The sequence below is a fragment of the Uloborus diversus genome, chromosome 6, assembly GCF_026930045.1.
Source record: "Uloborus diversus isolate 005 chromosome 6, Udiv.v.3.1, whole genome shotgun sequence".
In the NCBI taxonomy this organism is placed as follows: domain Eukaryota; kingdom Metazoa; phylum Arthropoda; class Arachnida; order Araneae; family Uloboridae; genus Uloborus; species Uloborus diversus.
The window spans coordinates 24088978-24111116 of NC_072736.1; the positions used below are offsets into that span (position 1 = coordinate 24088978).

The following is a 22139-nucleotide window of genomic DNA, read 5'->3' on the forward strand; positions in this document are numbered from 1 at the left end:
ATAATTTAGATATTATATAAATGGTGAAATAAAGCGCAACAGGGAAAAACGTTGAACACTAATTTGCTACAAGACATTTACATTGACCTCATAAAAAAATCACCTTGGGTTTTCACTATCACAATGAGAAATTACTACAAATGAATCTATTATTTCAGAAAAAGCATAAGTTCAACTAATGCAACTTTTCAGGAATCAATAAAAAGTGATTATTTCACTCAGAAATGCACTAATTTCTACAAAAAATTTTATGACTAATCTAGTCACAAGTATGATCATTACCTCACCTTAAATTACGTTTCATTTCATCACTGGAATTAATTTAAAAAACACTTTTAAGTTGAACTTATGCTCTTTCAGCAATAATTATACTGAAAAATTAGTTTAGAATGATAAAAATGCAAATCAAATGAAACAAATTTGTTTCAAGCTGATTTATGATGATAAAAAATAATATAACAAAGGGACAAAAATAATTAGTGAAGTACATATTCATAAATTCTTTATTTCCTGAGAAAATTATTATTTTCCTCTTTCTCTCGTTTTGTTTTAGTGAAATAATAAAGTATGGTGTAAAAAAATTAAAAATTAATAAAATATAAAAACTAACAAACCGTAGATAAAAAGTATAAGTTTTTCATGTTGGAGAGTCTCCGCCCTGAAATGCAAATTAGGAGATTCAACGTCATACGCTGTGAACTGGATAAAAGCGCGAGTTGCGCTGTGTTTAGTCGTCTTCAGTTCGTTCATAGACCAGGCAGTATTCAAGTGGACTGTTTCGAGGTATTTCCTACAAGCCGCTGTTTGCGCGTAATCCATAGGTCGCTGGCGCATGACCAGCCCTTCTACTTTAGTTCGGGAAAAGTCAACCTCAACAGTATTCATACGACGTACTGGAGCCACCGGAAAGTAACCCTTTCATTTACTCTTTATAACGTCCAAGGACTATAATTTTGTATGAACAACCTTAATTTAAAGCATTATCTTCACTCAATGATTCCATTATATTATCTTCAGTTGTTTGCTAGCCAAGAAGCGGCATTTGTACATAATGTAAATAAAAGAAGAATTATTTTAAATAAGATGTTCTCTGTATCAGTTTAAACGTTACCTAAATTGAACGGACAAGCATCGTCCACATGTGTATAAAACTATATTTATATTCATCAAATACATCCTCCACGGAAATCGTTTTTTCTATCCTTCTCGTGTATACTTTTGTGTACCAAGTTCGATGTACATATGAGTATGACTATGTTCAAAATTGCACTGAATAATCAGCTTGATATTTGTTATTTCTTACAGCAATATGAAAATTTTCCCTTTATACTCAATATTGGCAACGGTAGTTCAGTCAACAAGCGTTACTTTCCAATATTCTCTTGAAAACTGTCTATAAAATAGGTAGCCTGAAACCGTTCCTTTGATGTTCTATCGCATATTTAAACATCATGAATGTTGATAATTGAAAACATTTGTCGCCCAGTAGAATATTTCCAAAATCTCAATTTCAGAGATAAGTCCTCTTAAAAAATGAAGGGCACTTGTTTTAGCAGTTACAGATTTCATTGTTTTCAACAGATTTGACAGTGAATCTTGATGTAATTTAAGGATTTCACTTATAAGAGATTGGATTTTACATGGTTATAATCTGTCATATCTGTTTAACATTTGCTTTACTGTCCCAAAATCCCAGTCGCAAAGGACAAACGAATGTCCTCTCAGAAGAAAGTCATCAGCAATCTTGTTAAATTTCTTCAGTTATATTTCTAGAAAGAGTCTCCTGCAGTGTTAATTAGAAAACAAACTTCAACCTTTCAGTTGAACCGCACCATTGATATTTTTGCTCCAAATTTGTAAAATTTTGATATTAACTTATAAAATTTTAAAAAGTTAATAATCATTACAAAAAAAATAAATTTAGGTTCAAATCACAAAAACAAACCAGACAAACATACATGAAAAGTTTTACAGGAAATATATAAGAAACTTTCTGAGATATCATGCACGCAAAATGAGAAACCGGCACCCGAGAAAAAGAGGCTTAAACAGCAGCTGTTAACATAAATCTCTATGGGGAAAGTTTACACATTTTTACAGTAACTTGAAAAGTTTTTTGCATATGCCAATAAAAAAGTTCAAATAGTTCAGAATTAAATTAGGCATAGCATATATTTTTCCAGAAAGTCCAAAAATTTGAAGGTCAAAGGTCCTTAAACCCCTTGATTTAAAACAAATTTAAAAGCAGGTATTACATAACAGCAAATAAAGTCTCACAATGTTACATTTTGTAGAATCTCTACAAAGAGAACAAAATATAATGGTAGGATATATTATTTACTTGTTTCCAAACAAAAAGTACTCACCTGTAAAATTGCTTCTGAATAGCAGTCATTTCAACTCTTAATATTCGTTCAACCTACAATAATATCCCAAATCAGTATAAGAAGAGTAATGATTAACACTAATAAAGTTAACATGCTATAGCTATACACTTACTTTAGCTGGCAGTGATTTCTCAACGTCTTTTTTTACTCTTCTTAGTAAGAAAGGGACAAGTTGTTTATGAAGTTTTGGATATCCTTTGTCGGCTGTATCCTTATGCTCTTCTTCAAATTCTTCCCAAGATTGAAATCTGGGGAAACAGGAGAGACATCGCTGACTAATGCTATACTTATGACAGTCGTAGAATAATACATTGATCAAGAGTAATATTATTAAATGTACTAGTCCTAAACAAAAGCCACAATATAATAAAGGATGAAGATACCATCAACATAAAGTCACTAATACCTAAGCAGTAGAATTGCGTAGTAGACACAATTAATGGAGTGTTACAGAAGCAGACGAAAACGGATTTTGAAAAGCATAAAATAACATGCCTGGCGCATAGAAGTTCAACAATGGTAAAAATTTGTTAATTTTATGCCTAATGCATAAAAGTAGATGGTTCTGTTTGACATTCTTCAGCTCAGAAGTGCCACCACTGTTATTAAATATAGTTCTCAATACATGAAATACACCACCAGCTCAGTCAATTCCAGCCGAGGACTGCAGTTTCGTGCTTATTAGCACTCATCAATCCAGCATAGGAGTGACTGAACTGGAGGCGGAAAACCTCTGAAGGAAGCCTAGAGTGCCAAACAAACTGGTAGATAATACAGAATTAGCACTGACCAGACGAGTGACCGAAACAATGGTTCGGTTCAACTCGAATATTGAAGGCAAGGCAGGTATATTCAGTAAGTTACTAAATTAGCTACCAGTTTGTTTGGCACTCTAGGCTTTCTTAAGAGGTTTTCCGCCTCCAGCTCAGTCACGCCTATGCCGGGCTGATGAGTGCTAATAAGCACGAAACTGCAGTCCTCGGCTGGAATTGACTGAGCTGGTGGTGTATTTCATGTATTTATGCCTTAGCCCTGGCTATAGGGCGGTAAGTACCTGCAACTCCATTGTTAATCGCCAAATAAGCCGATGCAAAAAAAAAGAAAAAAGTTCAATCCATGAATGACAACACAGAATGGAGAAACATCTTCCCTCCTACTCGGAACGGACGTAGAAGATAAAATGTGTCATTTTGAATTTTAAAAAATTGTAATAAAAAAAAGCTATTACATATTTTTGAAAAATTGTTTTTTCTGAAGAAGGTGAAATGTCTTGTATACTGCATACTAAATTTTCAGAAAGAAATCTCTAATACATTTCGTAGGATGGGTTTAAAAAGAATTAAACCCAAGAAAAAGCGAAACATAAAGGTTTTTTTTTTTTTTTTTTCAAAATTTCATAAAATTTTTTTTAAAAAAAGCTGTTGCGTATTTTTGAAAACTTCTTTTTTCTGAGGAGGGAGACATGTTTTGACTACTACATACTAAATTTTCAGAAAGAAATATCTAATACTTTTTGGGGGATGGGTTTAGAAAAAAGTTGAACTCGAGAAAAAATGCAAAATAAAAGGTTTTTTCAAAAAATCATAAAAAATTTAAAAATTGGTCTATCTTCAAAATATTTCGGTCATCATATTTAAAATTAAATTTCCTACACTATGGTGAAAAAAATATTTTCCTGGCGCGATTGATTAAGGGGTCTGTGACAAACTGAACACAACAAAGGGCTAAAAATTACACAAAACATTTAATTAAGAAAAAATTAATTAGAAATGAAGAATTTGGGCTTCAAGGTGCAGACCTCTGAGGTACGTTCGATTTTTGTGCCGAGTTTCAGAGCTGTAGGTGCTATGGGGGCTTCTGGCCATCGGGTACAAACAAAGAAACATCGTCACCTTTATATATATACAGTAAAACCTGTGTAAGTTGATCACTCGCAGTGCAGTACTTTGGCGGTCAACTTATAAAGAGCGGTAATGTTTTTTTTTTGTCATTTCTTGCACCATGTATTCATTTTTTGAGGAATTCACCCTTACTCTTTCTGTTCAGCTCCATTTTTATTGTTTAACATTATTGAAAGTGAAACAATAATTAAACATACTATTCAAATACTTTTGGTATTTTTCCCTTGTTTTTAACTATATTAGACACTGTAGTTTTAGAAATTCCATAAATGCCAGCTAATTTTCTCTGGCTTTCTCTATTTTTAATTACTTTTAATATTTCATACTTTTTATTAATCTCAAGTTGAAGCCTTTCTTTTTGAAGCCTTTTTATGTAAAACTTATAGCACAAAGAGCAACAAGCTCGACTCTCCCAGTTCATAAAGGCAAAATTAAAATGTCCTATCTCTTAATCCCTTGCACCAGAAACATGTAACTTTACTCATTACTCATTAGCAGGCCCAGATCTGCGTACCCGCAGTGCGAGAGGCCCGCGTCCTTAAAGGGGCTAACGGCCCTAGAAATTGTTGAAAAAATAGAAAAAAAAAAAAAAACTTGTACTAAGGCTTATTCGCTTTTCTAATAGACACTGCTGGCCACTAGTGAGAGGACCTATATATTTTGTTGCAGGGGGCCCAAAATGTATAGATCCGGGCCTGCTCTTTTTAGCAGAATTCCTGTGTTGCCACAACGCATTGCAACTGAAAGAAAAGACTTTGAACTTTTCTACTGACACCTATTTTCATTCAACAGAGTAAAAAAAGCTATCTCAAATAGAACAACAAATGAAAAACAAGTTTGGAGAATAAAAAGAAGCATAAGCTTTATGCTGCTGTTTAGTTAGTAAAATGCTAGTATGTCATCAAAGCATTAAAAACATTCTTTGAAAGCTGTCAAAAAATTATTATTATTATTATTATTATTATAAATAAATAAATAATAAAGTAAAATAATATGCTGAAGAAAGTTAAAAAAAAAAAAACAAGTGGTCAACTTACAAAGGGTTTTTTACAATACTTCAGACCAAACTTGGCGTACATTAGTGGTCAAGATAGACAGGTGGTCAAGATAGAGAGGTGGTCAAGTTACAGAGGTTTTCCTTCATTATATGAGACAGTGCTAATTCTGTTCCTGACAAAAGGGGTCAACATAGACAGGTGGTCAACTTTACAGGTTTTACTGTATATATATATATATTGAGTGCTGTAGTTGAGGGGAACAGCATTCCCTGAAATATTTGGTTTTTCACCGTAAAGTAACGCAAATATGTAATCAAACCCTAAGGTGAGTTGCTTAAACATTTCTTTTCAAATTAGTGCATTGTTTATATTTGACACATGTACACATACCCCCCCCCCCTCTCCCACACACACTGTACTAGAGAAGAGGACAGCTGTAGTACAATGAATTTTCATTAATGCATTTACATCAGAACTTAACCCCAAGGAAAAAATAAAATACACTGGGCAGGAAAAAATACTCAAAGCAATGCTAAATAGGAATACATTACAATATACTGAAATTTTAATGAGACAAATCAACAAAATTAAATACCTAGGAAGATGCATTCTACAACAAAAAATGCATTCAAAACAAAATCCCAACAAAGAGAAACCACACTTCAAAAATTTAAGCCAGTTTGATATATTCTTTAAAATTTAGGAATGTTTGAAAACAATTCAAGCTGATGATATGACATTCAAACAGAACAAACATAATGGGTCAATAATGAAAGCTAAATAACTACTAAACAAATATGAAATACAACTTTAATGGACTTTTTACTTAATATTTTTTGATATTTATCACCTCTGATAGTCCTGCAAAAATAACTAAAAACTATCTTCTTGATTATTTTTGGATGGAGTCAGAAATTTCAATAATTATTATTATAGGAGAAATCATCAGTTAAAACAGGACTACTTACTTATGAGGCATGATGAAATGAAGAAGCGCCCATAATTCTCGCAGAGAATTCTGAAGAGGTGTACCAGTAATTAATAATCGGTGATTTGTATCAAATTCAAATAAGGATTTATATAATAAGGAGTCATCATTTTTGAGACGATGAGCTTCATCAACACCAAGAACAGCCCAACTAATTGCTGATAGGAACATCTACACACATACATAAATTTAAAAGGAAAATAAAAAAATCAGTTAATTTTTCTGTTAAGAGGCACGTCAGTAATAGAAAAACTAAATTGTAACCAGATAATTGAAGACCTCGGTGCAAGGGGACAACTCCATTTTTTGTGTATCAGTTTTGTATTTCACATATGAAGGGCTTGCTGCAAAAATTAGGTATTTTTATCCAATTTCAATGTTTGAAAAGGTTTAAATTCGAGCTTAAACACTATCCCATTTTATTCCATTCTTATACTTTAATAACTCTCCTTGTATGGCTTCTCAGTAGTTATACAAGAGAAGTTATAAAAAATTTTAAAAAAAAATTGTCATTTGGTGCTGAGCTTTATAGCGGACCTTTTGAAAATTGAAATTTGGAGCTACCTCCTTTTTGCAGCAAGCCCCTCCTATATGATATATAATGAAAATTTTTAGTCTTTTATTCTGTACAATGGATCAAACAAGGCTGGGAACCACTATTTGAACCTAAGTAAAACACTTTTTTTTTTCTTTTTTTTTAAGAGAGAGAAATATAAGTAAGCAATATATCAGGAGTAAGTACAGAAAAACAGGAGTCTCCTGCTTAAACAGCACAGTTAGCAAGTACATGTACTTGTGGCAAGAGCAGGATAATTTCAAGATATAACAATTAATTTTAATAAATATCATATTTTATTAAAATGTCATTAAATTTGTTTTACACAGCCAAAATTCAACCATAATATAAAATATAAACACAAATTTGAAATTTTTAAACAGTTTTTAGAAAGTAGAGCTGTCTTCTTCTTGCAGCGAGGCATTATATATATGCACGGTTCATACACTTGTGATTTAAAAAATTTCCTGACTTTTCCAGGTTATTTTTTAGAAACTTCCAGGTTACTCGTCCCATTCAAAATTAAGATTAGATAGCAATAATTTCAAAATAATCAAAATTGTTTGCAAAGCGTAAGAACTGAAACTTTTCCCCATTTAAATTTTTAAAAAAAATTTCTTTATTCTCTCAAAGTTTAGGTTTTTTTAAAAAAAATATTCTGTTCAAAATTGTTTTCATTTGCTTACTACTTGTTGAAAACAAAGTACTTTCAACTTATTTTAGCGTTTCTTTGATGCCACGTGTCATGCATATTAGCACTTTGCTGTAGTCTGTTTTTGTAAATTTATGTCTACTTCCATCTTGAAAATGACCAAATATGGCAACAAAGTGAAAAATTTAAGATAATAAGTAGATTTTTGAATTTGTAGCAAAAAAATAGTTATAAATAACTAACAATCCTTAAAAAACTACAATTAAGACAAAATAGTCAGTTTTTAGCATAGTATTATCTAAATCAATCAGAATCAAAAAATGTTCTGAAGATAAAATTTCGCATTTTTCCAGAAAAGAATCACGAATTATCCGGAAAAAAGGGCACATTTTCTGTTGTTATAAATGGTTTGCATTGCAATAAACATCCAATGCCGTTTTTCGGAAATCTAAGCACTTAAAACTTTTGTATACTGCAATCTTGGGAATGACCAAATACGGCGGCTACACCAAAAATTAAGAAATAATTTTTTGAATTTATAGCATGAAAACAATTTTAAAATAATAAATCTTCATAAAACTACAATTCAGTTGAAAAGTTTTTAGCACATTTACGTCCAAGGCAATGAAGATAAGATTAAGTTTTAAAAGTAAAATTTTTCACTTCTCAAGAAAATTACATGTTCAAAAAAAGAAGTAATTTGCAGCACATTTTGCATTATTTTTATTGGTTTGAAATTGAAGAAAACCTCCAATTCTGCTTCATTCTTGGAAACAGGTATTTAAGCATTGTGTCTAATTCCATCTTGTGAATGAACAAAAATGGCGCCTACGTTTCACACGTAACTAAAAAGAATTTCCGATCAAAAGACAATTTTCCCCTATCGAAACTCCCATCCTCAGGCCCCTGTTGAGTTTGTGCATAATTCCTGTTCATCCAAGGACTTTTTTCTTGGGAACTATTGAGGGACAAAAATGGCGACAGCAGAAGTTTTTTTTTGGTTGCCACTTTTTTATTGCGAGCATTATTATGCCTCAAAATGTTTTTTCAGAAAACATCGATTTTCACGAAGATAATATCTCATAGTACAACATTCCCTGGAAAAAAAAAATATATTTTTGGGGCAAAATTGGAAAATTCCCTGGCATTTTTAACTATGTCATTTTCCCTGCAATTCTAGGTTTTCCGGGAGCGTACGAACCCTTGTAAAAAATGTTATTTCATTTAATAATGACATAATATGACATTCAATTTATCTGTACTACAGGCAAGTATGACACATTTCAAAAATGTGTAAGTAGGAAAGAGCTAACAAACACTTTTCATTACATTTCAAGTGATAGTTGAAACTAATAATAGATGGATTTCATAGATTGCTGGTTTCTCATTTGGTATTCTATGGAGTGCTTAGGAAATCTGTTAACTATGAATTATTTCATACCTTACCAACTAGTTTTAGAAATTATATACAGATTGATTCATAATGAATGGGACAGAAAGAAAACACGACTGTGAACGGTGTAATTAATATATTTAGAAAATTCAAATTTACCTCAAAACTACATTTGAGGCAGTGAGAAGCAAAGGGATGTAAGAGTCAAAATTAAAAAATTGGAGATAACCAGTACAAATGGTAGGTCAGGGTTCATACTCATTTTTAAAAGTAAAAATTAAGGACTTTTTAAGGACTCTCTCTCAAAAAAAAAGGACTTATCGGGAAAATAACTAGATAGCTTTGCGTATACCATTTTAAAGTTTTCCCGGGGGGGGGGGGGGGCAAAGTATATGATACACATATTATATATATACACATGCACAAGTGCATCAGTTTCCAAAAAGCAGGGAGAGGCCCAATCAACTGGGATGTCCCATTATCAGTGAATAAAATTTTAAAATTTCACATCATAGTGATCCAAGAGGAAAATGGAGAACCCCCCCCCCCCCCCCCCCCCAAGAAAAAAGAGTTCTTAAAATCAAGCAGAAATGAGATGAGATCATGAGTGCCCTTTGAGTCCATGACATTCCAAAATTCAACAAAAAATGGCGAATTAACCAGTTTCAAACATAATACGAAAGTTTTTCCTTATTAATTAGGCTTGAAATGATTGGGTAGTAATTAATATAATAGATAGCACATATTGTTCTTAAAAAATAACATTTAATTCTCAAATTTCAGTCATAAAAAAAGATTAGGAAAATGGGGATAGCTGTAGAAAATTAGTTGCATATTAAAGCATTATCATTTAGCATACATGATTAGAATGAGAGGCAAATTGAAGGAAAATAACTAAAATCTTTTTTCTTCAAGATATTTAAACTAGTGTTTTGTTATTATTGCTTTTGATCTGTTATTGTTACTAAAATCCTATTTCGAACAAATTTGCTATATCATACTATTTCTCGCAAGTTTGTTTATTTCTATATAAATTTAAATTTTGAAAGAGAGAAAGCAATTTCTAACTCCTGAGTCCTTGAATAAAGCGGTTGATGGAGCCAGAGTTCAATCTTGGCTGTATCACTCAATAATATAAATATTTATATATATATATATATATATATATATATATATATATATATATATATATATATATATAATTGATTATCCTTTTTCCTTGCAATGGAACTCATAGTTTGGTTTAAAAAACTTCATATTATTTCACGATTTAAAAAAAAAAAAACTGAAGTTGCTTTATTTAATCTTTAAATTCCAAAAAATTTTACAGGCTGTAAAGCCTAACCAAAACTTTTAGAGATTCACCATAAATATATTGAAAGCTTTTTCAAATACATAAAAATAGTAACCATGACAAGTTTAAATACAATCAGAGACTGGGAGTTGGACCATATTTTTTCGATAGTCTTTTGCATTTTTTCTAAAATAAATTTAAGAAATAAAAATATTATTGAAATAATGAAAAAAATAAACAGATATAAAGTAGCATATTGTAAAAAAACCTTCCAACATTTAAAAAGATTGAAATATTTGCAGGATGCAAAAAGATTGCAATCTCAAACAAGGCAAGCAATTTTCGGCGAAGCACGTGTTTAACGTGGTCGGCATGTCTCCAAAACATACGTTTTCGGCACATATCGCGGATTATAAAGATTTGAAGGGGTAAAAACGAAAAAAATAAGAAAAAGGGGACCAAACTTGATACAGTGGTTAAAATATTAAGGAAATTTTCAGAAAATTAAGGACTTTTTAAGGGTTTTTTAGGGACCTTAATTTTGCTTGATGAAATTAAGGGTTTCTTAAGGGTTTTTTAAGGAAGTACGAACCCTGTAGGTGAATCTGTCTTCTGTCTTGGGGCAAAAAATAGTACTATTAGTCCAGGCATGTGCTGCTATACAGCATGATTTAGAAAAACTTTTCAATGAAAGTCTAGCTAGGCCCGTAACTTTAAACGTGTTTTACTCAAAATTTGTAAATGTCCACTTATATCCCTTTGCTTTTCACTGACTCAAATTATAAACATACTCAACAGAAAATTCAAACTTAAGCAAATACAGATTTTTGTACAAAACTTTTCTAAAATTTAAAATGATTTCATTTTACTGTTTTAAGTACATATATAAATGTCTGATTTATTATTCATCAATTTCCCGTAATTATTTATTTTTTAGTTAACTTTTCCAGATGCTATCTAATACTTTGCAAAATTATATAAACATTATTATTCCAACATTGTTGGTGTTTAAAAAAGATACAAAGAGACTTTTTTTTTTCAAATTAATTTTTTCATTTGACTGATCTTCTAGGCTTTTACCAATAAATAATAGGGATGGGAAACAATTCAATATTTCTCAAGGCAAGATGCGATTGGGTTCTACAACATTTTAAAAATTGAAAGGAAGCTTTGCACTCACCTTGTCTTTTAATAACAACTCATATGTAGTCAGAAGTACATTGAATTTAAGTCTTTTATTTCCTGGGTGACACCATTCGTATTGCCTAATCTAAAAAAGTAAAATTTATAATTTTATATACTTTGAGAAAAATTAGTTGAAAATTTTCAGTATGGTACTATTATCTAAAGAATGCTAAGTAATTCTTCAGACATACTAGAATAAAAGTTTCCTTTTTTCTTCTTAATATACAGTCAGCTCTCTATTTAACGACTTTCAAGGGACCACAAAAAATCGTCCTTAAGTAGAATGCGTCCTTAAATAGAATGCTTCTAAAACTACAGTGGAGCATCCAGGACCATGATTAACCATCTTTAAATAGAGCGTTGTTAAACAGAGAGTCAACTGTAATAAATAAAATACCTAAAAAATTATGTTTAGCTCAGATAAATGTATCACTAGAGTTAATTCATGCAAGCAGTTATCTGCATTCCTAGCAGTGGTATCATCTAGCGGTGTAATTCTGAGAGTCACTCGTTAACACAGGCCCAGTGATTTACGTTTATGTTAAGTTTAAGATATTTTCAAAAAAATCTCAGTGTAAACTCTGTAACCTTAAAAGATATTTTTGAAATCAACGTAATAAAGCTTGAAATTGTGAAGTAAAGAGCAAGATGATGTATATATTGAACATATATTTTATGCTATTCAATTACATATTTAATCTTGTTTTTATTTATTTACTTTTTTTTTTAAATCAGGACTAGATTTAACTTATTGAAAAATTATCAACTCTTTCTTTTTTCTTTGTAAACACAAAGCATAAATATCCACTCAAAAGTATTGACAATAGAAAATAACTGAGAAAACAAATTTGAAAAATCAGAAACTTTGATTGTAACAAAATGAAAATAGTACTTTTTCTTTCCAGAACTTTTCTTAGTTTCTGAGAAGCAAACAGCTCTTCTCTTGCTGCTTTGGGTTAAAGATGATTCTTTTTTTTTTTTTTCATTTCAGAGCTGATTTAATTTCATTTATTTTGCATAATCCCTTCTTTTTTGCTCTTCTTTTTGCTTCTGTTTAAAATTACATTTTCAATTATGTTGCAATGTGCACAGAAACAAACTGAGCAGCTGAACTTAGTCAAATGCTCTGCAGTAAGAAACACGATAAGAAACAAAATGGCGTTTAGATGTGATTTGCAGAAGTCAAAGGGGGATAGGAAGACTGGTCTGGGGCTGCTTTTAGGGTGCGATTGCAAGCGATAAAAAAAAAATCCCTGATATTAGCGCATATTAACTGATATTTTCCAGAAAATAGAACTTCCCTGAGAATTCCCCTATTTCCCAGTAGCATAGGTATTTTTCTTAAACAACACCAAAGTAGGGGTTGGGGCACGAAAGAGCAAAACTTTTTCACGCTTGAGCTTTTTTATATCATGACTTATACCTATGTAACTTAGGGAAATTTACCGATCTTTCAAAGATGATAAACACAGCAGGTACAGCATATTAAAATGATTGAAAAGTAAAAACTCACCATATTTCGACTATTTACATCACCAACATAGGTAACAACATTCATTTCTGGGGCCCATTGCTCAAATTCTCTTTGCCACGAAGTCATAGTCGATAATGGAACAACTAATAGGAAAGGTCCATATAAGTTATGTTGAGAAAAGAGATAATTCAGGAAGCTTATAGTCTGTATTGTTTTCCCTAATCCCATTTCATCAGCTAAAATCACGCTGTTTTCCCTAAAACAAAAAAGAGGCAATAAAGTTAAAATTATTTATACAAACAGCTTGAGTATAAAATAAGGGTACATGGGTGATGCAATGGGTTTATGGTTATTGGAGAGTAGCGATTTGGTTCATTCTACATATACAGCCGAGATTTTACCACGATAAGTGAATTTACGGGAAGTAGGATTCTGTATATATTTTTCTAATTAGAGTGCATAAAACTTACGGTAATTTAAATAGGTTTTTATCATAGTTAGAGCGCCCCCTAGACAAAACAGCACCCTTAGCCACCATTACTTAATATATTGCACAAAATATGAGAAAATTAGATATATTAGACGTAATAGATATCACATTGTTAATTATTGGAAAATAAACTACATATACATGCAGTTCTTACACACTACTACTAGTCTATGAAAAAAACCTCAACTTGTTTGATGATGAATCAATTGCCCATTAGTGGCCGTAGGAGCCCCCGTTCTTCCCCTCTACATTTACGTATGCAACTTAAAAAGCTAGTACATTGCTGAATATCATTTACAGATATATTTATCCCCTAGTAATAATACAGTGATTTATACTTTCCAGTTAGTGCTTTACAGTTAAAATGAGATAGCGATTACCTACACTTTCTTAGGCGCTTTTATACCTCCACTCCCTACACTAGTATAACTAGCCCCTCAGACCTTACTTAAAAGACATATACTTTGTTATTCTTTTGTAGAAAAATGTTTACACGAGCGCATAAAAAAGGCTAATTACTATATTTGAAAAAAAAAAAAAAAAAAACTAGAAAAAACACTGATGTAGTGAAGGACCACTGTATAGGGCAAATTTGGCAATCCCAGTATTTAAGATAAATAAATACCTTTGTGCTGAATAGTAAAGTCAGACCAAACAACGTAAGTAGAAGCACAAATTTATAAATTACAGCAATAAATTTGTGCTTCTACTTACGTTGTTTGGTCTGACTTTACAATCCCAGTATTTGTTACTTTAGCTGATCAAAGTGATGTCAGAACTACTAATTTGGCAATACTATGCAATCACTTTATGTTTTTAAAGCTCTTGAAGATTTTTTTCAATTGGTACATTTAGGACACGATTTTTAAGTTTTTGATTAGGATACATAACTATTGATTTGTCAATGTCATTCATTATTTTCATGGACATTTTATTACAAGTTTTCCTTTGTCTTAATAGCCAAGAACATAGCTATTGTTGACTTCAGTAGAAAAGAAAAGAGATAATTGTTCTGCCAAAAACTTCAAATAAAATGTTATGCTTTTTAAAGAACAGCATTTTACATATTATGATAGAAATAAATTCAAGAAAAAAAATGTGTCTCAATTACACCAACTGAGAAAGACAAGCCATATTGTTTTAAAAAAAGTTTCATTATATGCAAAATTAAAGTTTCACAGTTAAACACGACGAAGATGAAAAGAGTATTTCAGTTTCCTTCGAGGTAGAAAGCATTTCATCAAGCTGGAATATATCTCAATCACTTTTGATGGAAATATTTAATACTTAATAATATTTAACTTAGCAGTAAAATTTTCATATCTGCCACACAATTGATTTCAAAAGTATGAATAAGGATAACAAAATTTACAAATTTTAAGTATAATATCATTTGTAAAATACATATTATACATTGAATTAGCTTATTTAAACATCAAAGCCTTCAAATAAACAATTAAAAAAATTCTTACTTGCTCCAAGAATTAGCTAGCCAATTAAGTCCATCAAGCTGATAATCTCTAAGCTCTAAGCTATCCGGACCACCAACGTATTTAGGTTGAGTTTTCAGAGGAATAAATTTTGGACGATATTTTAGAACCTACAAATTTAAGAGAGAAAGATGAGTGAATAATTGCATACAAAGGGATTTTTCAACTTATTTTGCAAAATTTTTTAAAGGAAATAATAATAATAATAATTGAAAAAAAAAAAAAAAAAAAAACTTGAATATATATTGTTACAATATTATATTATTAGCGCCTTTATATGGCCTTTTTACAGCACATTTTAAAACTATTTAGGGCCACTTAATACCCATGGTGTGTGCACACCAATTCTCTTTAATGTCTTAAATTTATTTATATGTAGTTTTTTTTTAAATTTATCATTCATAATTGATGAATTTTTAAATGTGCTAAAAAGTACTTTTTTTACTTGACAGTAGTGCTTTAAGGGGGTATTCTAGTCTAGAGGCTTGGTTTGAATTAAACGCTTTAAAACACTGCTGGCAAGTGTTGATTCTATGCACTTATGAATGACAGATTTTAAGAACATACATACATTTAAGATCTCAAGAGTAAGGTTTCTGAAAGTTCCATTAAAATCTGAAAAGTCAGGTTGAGAATGTTGATTTGACACAGAGTGACACAAATAAAAAAAGGGGGGGGGGACCCTTAATTAATTCTTAGGGCTTTTGATTACTAAATATGGCCTTTAGATGGGCCTGTGGGAACCCTTTAAATTTCAAGGTTGAATTTGGTTTCTTACTTTGACCCAAAATGTAAGGTGGAACTTTTTTAAGAACAGGGTATAAATGGATTTGTTGGAGTGGGCTCTGGGGAAAGTATTGAGAGGATTGTGCAATCTTGCGTCCTAGCATAAGCCTTAATCATTATTGCAATTGAGAATGCTTTATCCAGACTTAACTGAGACCAAAGATAATCTGGATGATCAAAAACTTGGATAATCCAGGAAATTTGGGTCTACAGGGCAAGTCTTAGCAGAATTACCATTCATTAACACAAAAAACCATATTTTGTAGCAAAATTAGTTAATTGTTTGAAAGACATAAAAAAAAAATACCAAAACAGCTTTTTCATAAAATTTCTTAACGAAGGATTGAACCAAACATGTGTGTTGTTTGAATAAAGCATGGTCAATCTAGTGCTTTATCGTTGTATTTCAGCAGCAGCTGTGTTTGTTAGATTACTATATATTTTATGTGATAGAATACAGTGTAACCCGGATTTAACGATTGTCAAGGGACGGGATGGGAAAATGTTATTGTTAAATCAAGGATATCGTTAAATCGAGCGGCGTAGACATTTAAGGCAGTCAAATCCTGACTAGTGAAATGCATCATTAAATTGAGGAAATCGTTAAATCGAAGTTATACTGTATATGCAGCAGTTGTGCTTGCATTTATACAAAATAAAAAACAAACGTCTGCCATACTTATAGTTAAGTTCTATCTATGTGAACATTTTTTGAGCAAGAAATTTGATCCAGACAAACGAGGCTCCATTGTATATTCTTTGTGGAAGAAAAAAGTTGGAGAAAAGATCAGTTGGATAGAAAAATGGAAAATTTTGGTTTTTGATCAGATATTCAGGAAAAAATGGTAGGTTTTGGTACATAGATTCAATTTTATTCCAGAAACTACACCCCTTTCCTCCATGCAAAATTCCATAAATCCTCCTTCAATCTATAAAGGATAGATAAGTTCTTTGCATGCACAGCTGAGTTTTATTCCTTTCCCTGAAGTTTATTTAAAATCTAACACAAAATAGTCTGATGTCATGTTATGAGTGCATAATATGCTCTTTTCTGATAAATTTTCAGTTTTACTGCCTAACAACTATACAGTGAGGCTTAATTGATAGATTTGTTACAGCTAAAACTTACAATACTTGAAAACAACATAGGGAAGTTTATTACAATATATTAACTTGTAAAATAACATACCCATTAAAATAAACACATAAATAAGGAAAAACATAAATGGTCTTGGCAGTTGAAAAGTTTTTACTGTGTACAAAACGAAAATATTTGCAAACACTTTAATAAACAATTAACAAAATATGAGACAATTTTGAAAATCAACAAACTTACTTTACACACTTTACTTGGAATCTTTTGATTTTTTTGTCGAGCAAAATAATCATCTATTTTATGCTGAAATTTCTTAGATATTAAGCTACCTTCTTCCCATGTGCATTCCGAATATGGTAAACCAGCCCATTTGCAAAAATATTCTGTTTCAGTTCCATCTCCACTTTTGGATGGTCCATGGGCTAAATAAATAAATAAATAAAATACAATTTAAAAAATAACATTAAAAAAAGCTGTATAATATTATTTTTACTAACATTTTGCTGCTATTTTATATAGTAATATGCATAAAGCATTCTTTCCTAAATACATTTCTTTGAAGTAAATAGACAGCAGTTAAAATTCATTATTAGCCAAATATATTGTTTGATAAAGCACAAATAATTAGAACAGGCATAACTAGGTGAAAATCATGGTTTATAAAGTATGTCCAAGGAGTGAGGAGACCTGCGTAACCAAATCTAGATTAGCTAGTTTAAAGTCATTTGTAATTATAAATTATTATAATTATAAATATCATAAAACAGCCAGACTGAACATAGTAGCAGTAATGTTTCTCTTATGTAAAAGCTGTAAAATATTTTTTAGGCTCAAATTAAGCAATATACTGGCAATTTATAGCTGATGCACTATGAAAAATACAAAAAACTAATTTTATTATTTTTGAAAAATTCAATTTTTAGCATATTTTTTCAAATTTTCAGCCTTATGCGCAAACAGAAGATGTCAACTTAGAACATATTTATTATTTTTCCCCAATTCAGGATACCAAACTGACATTTTTGAAAGGTAATGTGATTCCGAAATCCTAAATTATACCTATAATCCTATCCATTTCCATGTGCTGTTGATGAACATCACTTGAAAGATCTTGTTGGCATTCATAGTATTCTAGATCTTCTTTAGATGCATATGATTTCCTGAGAAGGGCAAAAAAGAATAAGAATACGAAGTTATCCATAGAAACATCTTAGGAAGTGATAATTTTTACTACAAACCATTCTCTGAGTTCTTCTTGCTTCTTAATGTAGTTTTCAAGTTTCTTCATGCCTTGAGCTTTTTGTTCTTTAAGCGTTGCTTCAGATTCCCATGTATTATGAAGGTATGACCAACCTTTCCATTTAATAAGAAACTGTTCTTCAGTTTCTGTGGCGTTTTCAACTCCATCATTTGGGTTACCAAAATCATCCACAGCATAAACTGTAGTTGATGCACCAGTGGCTATAATGAAGAAAAAATATTGAAATTAAAAATAGAATCCAATTAAAAAATTTCACACAAATGCTTTCAAAAATTCTTAAATGAAACACTGTAATGGTAATAATGCTTAACGTGGAGAAAAGAAAATAATATAAATAAGTAACATATGAGACATTTTAGACTAAAAGTAGTTGAAGAAAAACTTTCATCTCTTTTGCATCCACTTTTGCCAGTTTTTTTACCACTACTTCTCTCTGCAATTAACATATCTAATTTATTTCAGGAACAGTTGAATTTCAAAATAATGTTGAGAGAAAAATTAATTTGAAAAACTTAATATAAACTTAGAAAGCAAGTGCAGGATCTGGGTAATTGTGATGAATATATTGCAACAAATACTTAAAATATTATTTAAGCCTAATGGAATTTATTGCCTAACTCACCAATATTGAATAAAAAGCAAGCAAGAATTTTTTTCCGACAATATTTGCATTAATCAATATTTGTGAATAGTTTTTGCGCTGATGAATTTCCATGAGTACAGAAATGGTGTTGACATCGACTTGCCCGTCTCATGTGTACGATAAAAGTTTCAAACATCAGACCAAGTACAAATAAAATATCGTCCAAAAGACAAGTGTCACATTAAATTTGATAACTCTGTATTTATTTTCTCCCTAATAGTGCTAATTTTAAACAAACCATTGTAAAAAGTTAAAATTTATTTTTACTTAAAATATATACCAAACACTTTTTTTGGAAATGCAAAGGTCCTTTGAATGCTTTTTTTTAAACTGACATGTGGTTTTTAGTTACAAGATACTTTTTAACGCTTTCTTAGAAAAAGTTTGCCATCCCAGATTTATATCAATAATTTAAAGCAGGTCTTCTATCATTATGATTAAAACAATTTTAAAATAAGAAATTAAAGCAATTATTTGGATGAAGGACTTGATTACTTAAATAATAACATACAATAAAATGAGACGATGTAAAAAATTCAATATAATCAATGCATTCATCCAAATTAAAATTGGCAAAGTTCTATCATTAGTATTTGCATTGGTCATAGTCAATCAATATATTCATCATCGATAAATAACATCATGCACAAGACTATGGAGAACACATTATATGAGAAAAACTCATTACAAAATTCCAACTGGAGAGAATAGAATTTTCTTGCTAAAATTGCAATTGAATTTAAAAAACTTATTATGGTTTATTCAGTTATTAAAATAATTAAATTATTTCTAACCTTTTCCAAGTCCAACTTGAGAGCAAGAAAATCAAGATGATTAAATGAAAAATTAGGAGTAACAACTAGCTAAACATTTTAATTTAAGGGAAAGAGTTACCCCTTCTAAGATTAACTAAGATTTACCTCCTTTTTTCCCTATTCTGTGATCAAGAACTTTTTCAATACTTTCAGCTGCTTCTTCTTCCAACTTTGTTTCATCATACTCCACTTCAATCAAGTCATCAGAATCAGTCTCATCACCACTTTGCTCTTTGTAATTACTTAAAAAAAAGATATCTTTTAAAGTAATGTTTAATTAAACTGCATAAAAGTTATAACTTTTGCAAAAGCAATATCTTGACAGATGCATATATTTTAAACCAATTATTAGCTCGATTGCCTAGCTTTATGTAACATACCTGACTTTTTTTCTTGTTTCCCTCGAAGCAACTTGTTTTCCCCGTGACATATCAGAATCATAATAATCATCATCATCATTGGATGAAGAATTTTGTCTCTTAGTCTTTGGCTTAGTCTTTTTACTTCGATCTGTTCTGTCATTTTTCACCGGCCTCTTACTTTTAGAAACTGTGCTTTTATTCCGATTACTGGACCTTTTTGCACCATATGAGCTATCTTCACTTTCACTACTGTCAGAATCTCTCCAATCTTGAGACCTTTCAAAAATCAAAATGTCAATTAAGAAAACCAGAATTACTGAACAGAAGGAAGAAAATATGAAAGTTTGAAATCTGTCAATATTGATAGGTAAATATAAACATACACATACCAAAGACACTGATGAAATATTTCAGTTAAAGGACAACATTTTCTAATTTCATTCCCTCATGGAAACACAATTATAAGGAAAATAAAACGGAAAAAGTTTTCGAAAGAAAGAAGATGAATGCAATCTCAATTTCTTTTTATTATTAATCATCTTAAACTTCATTAGGAAGAACAATAAAGAATGATTCCAATTCCTTTAGCAGCAAACATACTTTGATAATCGACAATTGAGTGTTGCAAAGGTGAGAAAGTATTCCCAGGGATCACAAATTGGATGCCTCAATTGCCAAATTGATTAACTCCACTTTAAATAATCTTCATTTTTGCTTTGATTGTGTATCAATGTTTAGCATAATAATTTAAATTAAAGTTTAGGTTCAGTACATTTCTGACCATGTGATGGCAGAAAATGTAACACGACGGCTTATTTAATCTTATGGATAACACTATCTTCTTTATAACTTTTCTCTACTTTTTGTTTTATGGAGTAAGTCAATTTGACAAGTAAGGCATCCAATTAGTATTCTCAAGACTGCTTAAGAGCATGCTTTCTAAAATTTAAATACTATGCCCTCCCTCCCAGGGGATACAAACTACCATTTTAAGGGGAAAGGGGGGGGGGTCATGCTAAAAAATGACCCCTCCCCCCATAAACAAACCAAGTATTGTTACTAAAAATTTCTGAAACTGATTGAGTGCCCATAAAGAGCACCAAAACGGCCAGGAATAAGGCACTTAGTAGAGCATAAACTTAACTTAGTTAATTTCATAAGCAATGAAAAGAAGCAATATGTCAAATATTTAGTTTAAAAAAAATAATGAAGTACTTAAATACAATTTAAATCTTTCAACAACCAGTAATATTGAACTATTATCTAATAAAAAAACTTAGGTTTTAATGAATGAATATGGCATTTCAACTATTAAAAATAATAAAAATATTTACTTATGTACACAACTCAATTTCAAATGATTCAATTAGTTGTTGAAAAAATAGCTTAGATTACTTCAGTAACAAACATTGAAGAAATGCAAAAACAATTATTAATTTAAAATTTTTTATGTTATATAAAATAATATGTATATGTTCAGACTTAACTCTTTTATTTTAAAACCATAATATGTATATGGTTTTAAAATAAAAGAGTTTTAAAGTCTGAAAAGAAAAACCCTTCATATAATCTGCAGCAGTGGCAGCGATTCGAGAGCTTTTATGGTTCTTTTTTTTTTCAATTATTACCATAGCTGCCAACCTCAAGATAAAAAAAATAGGAGCACTCAAGGGAAAAAATAGGAGCAATGAGGGTTAAAATAGGAGCACCAAATCGTGGCCTGTGCTAAACCTTCCTTCTGTATCGTAAGCTTCTATCTAAGCACCATTACAATGCGTTTCTGAATTTTAATGTTAGATTTTCAACAAAACTACAACCAAGTTCAAAATACAATTATTTTACATTAAAAAAGCACCATTACGTAGGTACATATTGAAAAGTAAAAAAAACATGATTACTGTTTGATTCAATAAAACTGCAACCCTTTAAAATATTCTTTTATACATATCCGACATCTATTGAAAATGCATTGCATAAGAACATATTGAAGATTAAAAAAAAAAAATAATAATAATAAAACACAATTACTTCTTATACTTGGAAGTAAAGCAACTTCATAGTAAAAGTCAAGACTCGGAAATCTTCTAAGTGGCCAGTGGCCACTAGACTCCAAAAACTTAGTGGCCACCACTGTCGCTAAGTTTTGAAACACAAACTGGAGGGGGGATGGGCAGTTATTACAACTTTCATTTAAAAAATAGATGAATAGGACTTCGCACATTCTAAAATAAAGTTATTCAATACTTTTTTTGTACATGGAAAATTCAAGTTAAAATAGGTTTCTGATTTATTTAAAAAAAAAAAAAATAAATAAATAAATAGAGAAGTCAGCAGAAACCTTCATTTTAGATGAAATAGTTTCAGCTTA

The 22139-nt window shown here is 30.6% G+C and overlaps 1 protein-coding gene across 1 annotated transcript in view; it reads right to left on the reverse strand.

The window, feature by feature from the left end:
* LOC129223847 (chromodomain-helicase-DNA-binding protein 1-like) overlaps positions 1 to 19932 on the reverse strand; it is a 68813-nt gene extending 48881 nt beyond the window's left edge. The window contains exons 1-11 of the mRNA XM_054858211.1: positions 19790 to 19932; positions 19515 to 19651; positions 17929 to 18151; positions 17750 to 17850; positions 16931 to 17112; positions 14791 to 14918; positions 12868 to 13084; positions 11350 to 11439; positions 6255 to 6445; positions 2500 to 2635; positions 2367 to 2419 (exon numbers count right to left, since the gene is read on the reverse strand). Of these exons, the coding sequence (XP_054714186.1) occupies positions 2367 to 2419; positions 2500 to 2635; positions 6255 to 6445; positions 11350 to 11439; positions 12868 to 13084; positions 14791 to 14918; positions 16931 to 17112; positions 17750 to 17850; positions 17929 to 18151; positions 19515 to 19651; positions 19790 to 19839 (1508 nt within the window). The 5' untranslated portion in view covers positions 19840 to 19932. The remainder of the gene's footprint in view (positions 1 to 2366; positions 2420 to 2499; positions 2636 to 6254; positions 6446 to 11349; positions 11440 to 12867; positions 13085 to 14790; positions 14919 to 16930; positions 17113 to 17749; positions 17851 to 17928; positions 18152 to 19514; positions 19652 to 19789) is intronic.
* Positions 19933 to 22139: the final 2207 nt, after the last annotated feature.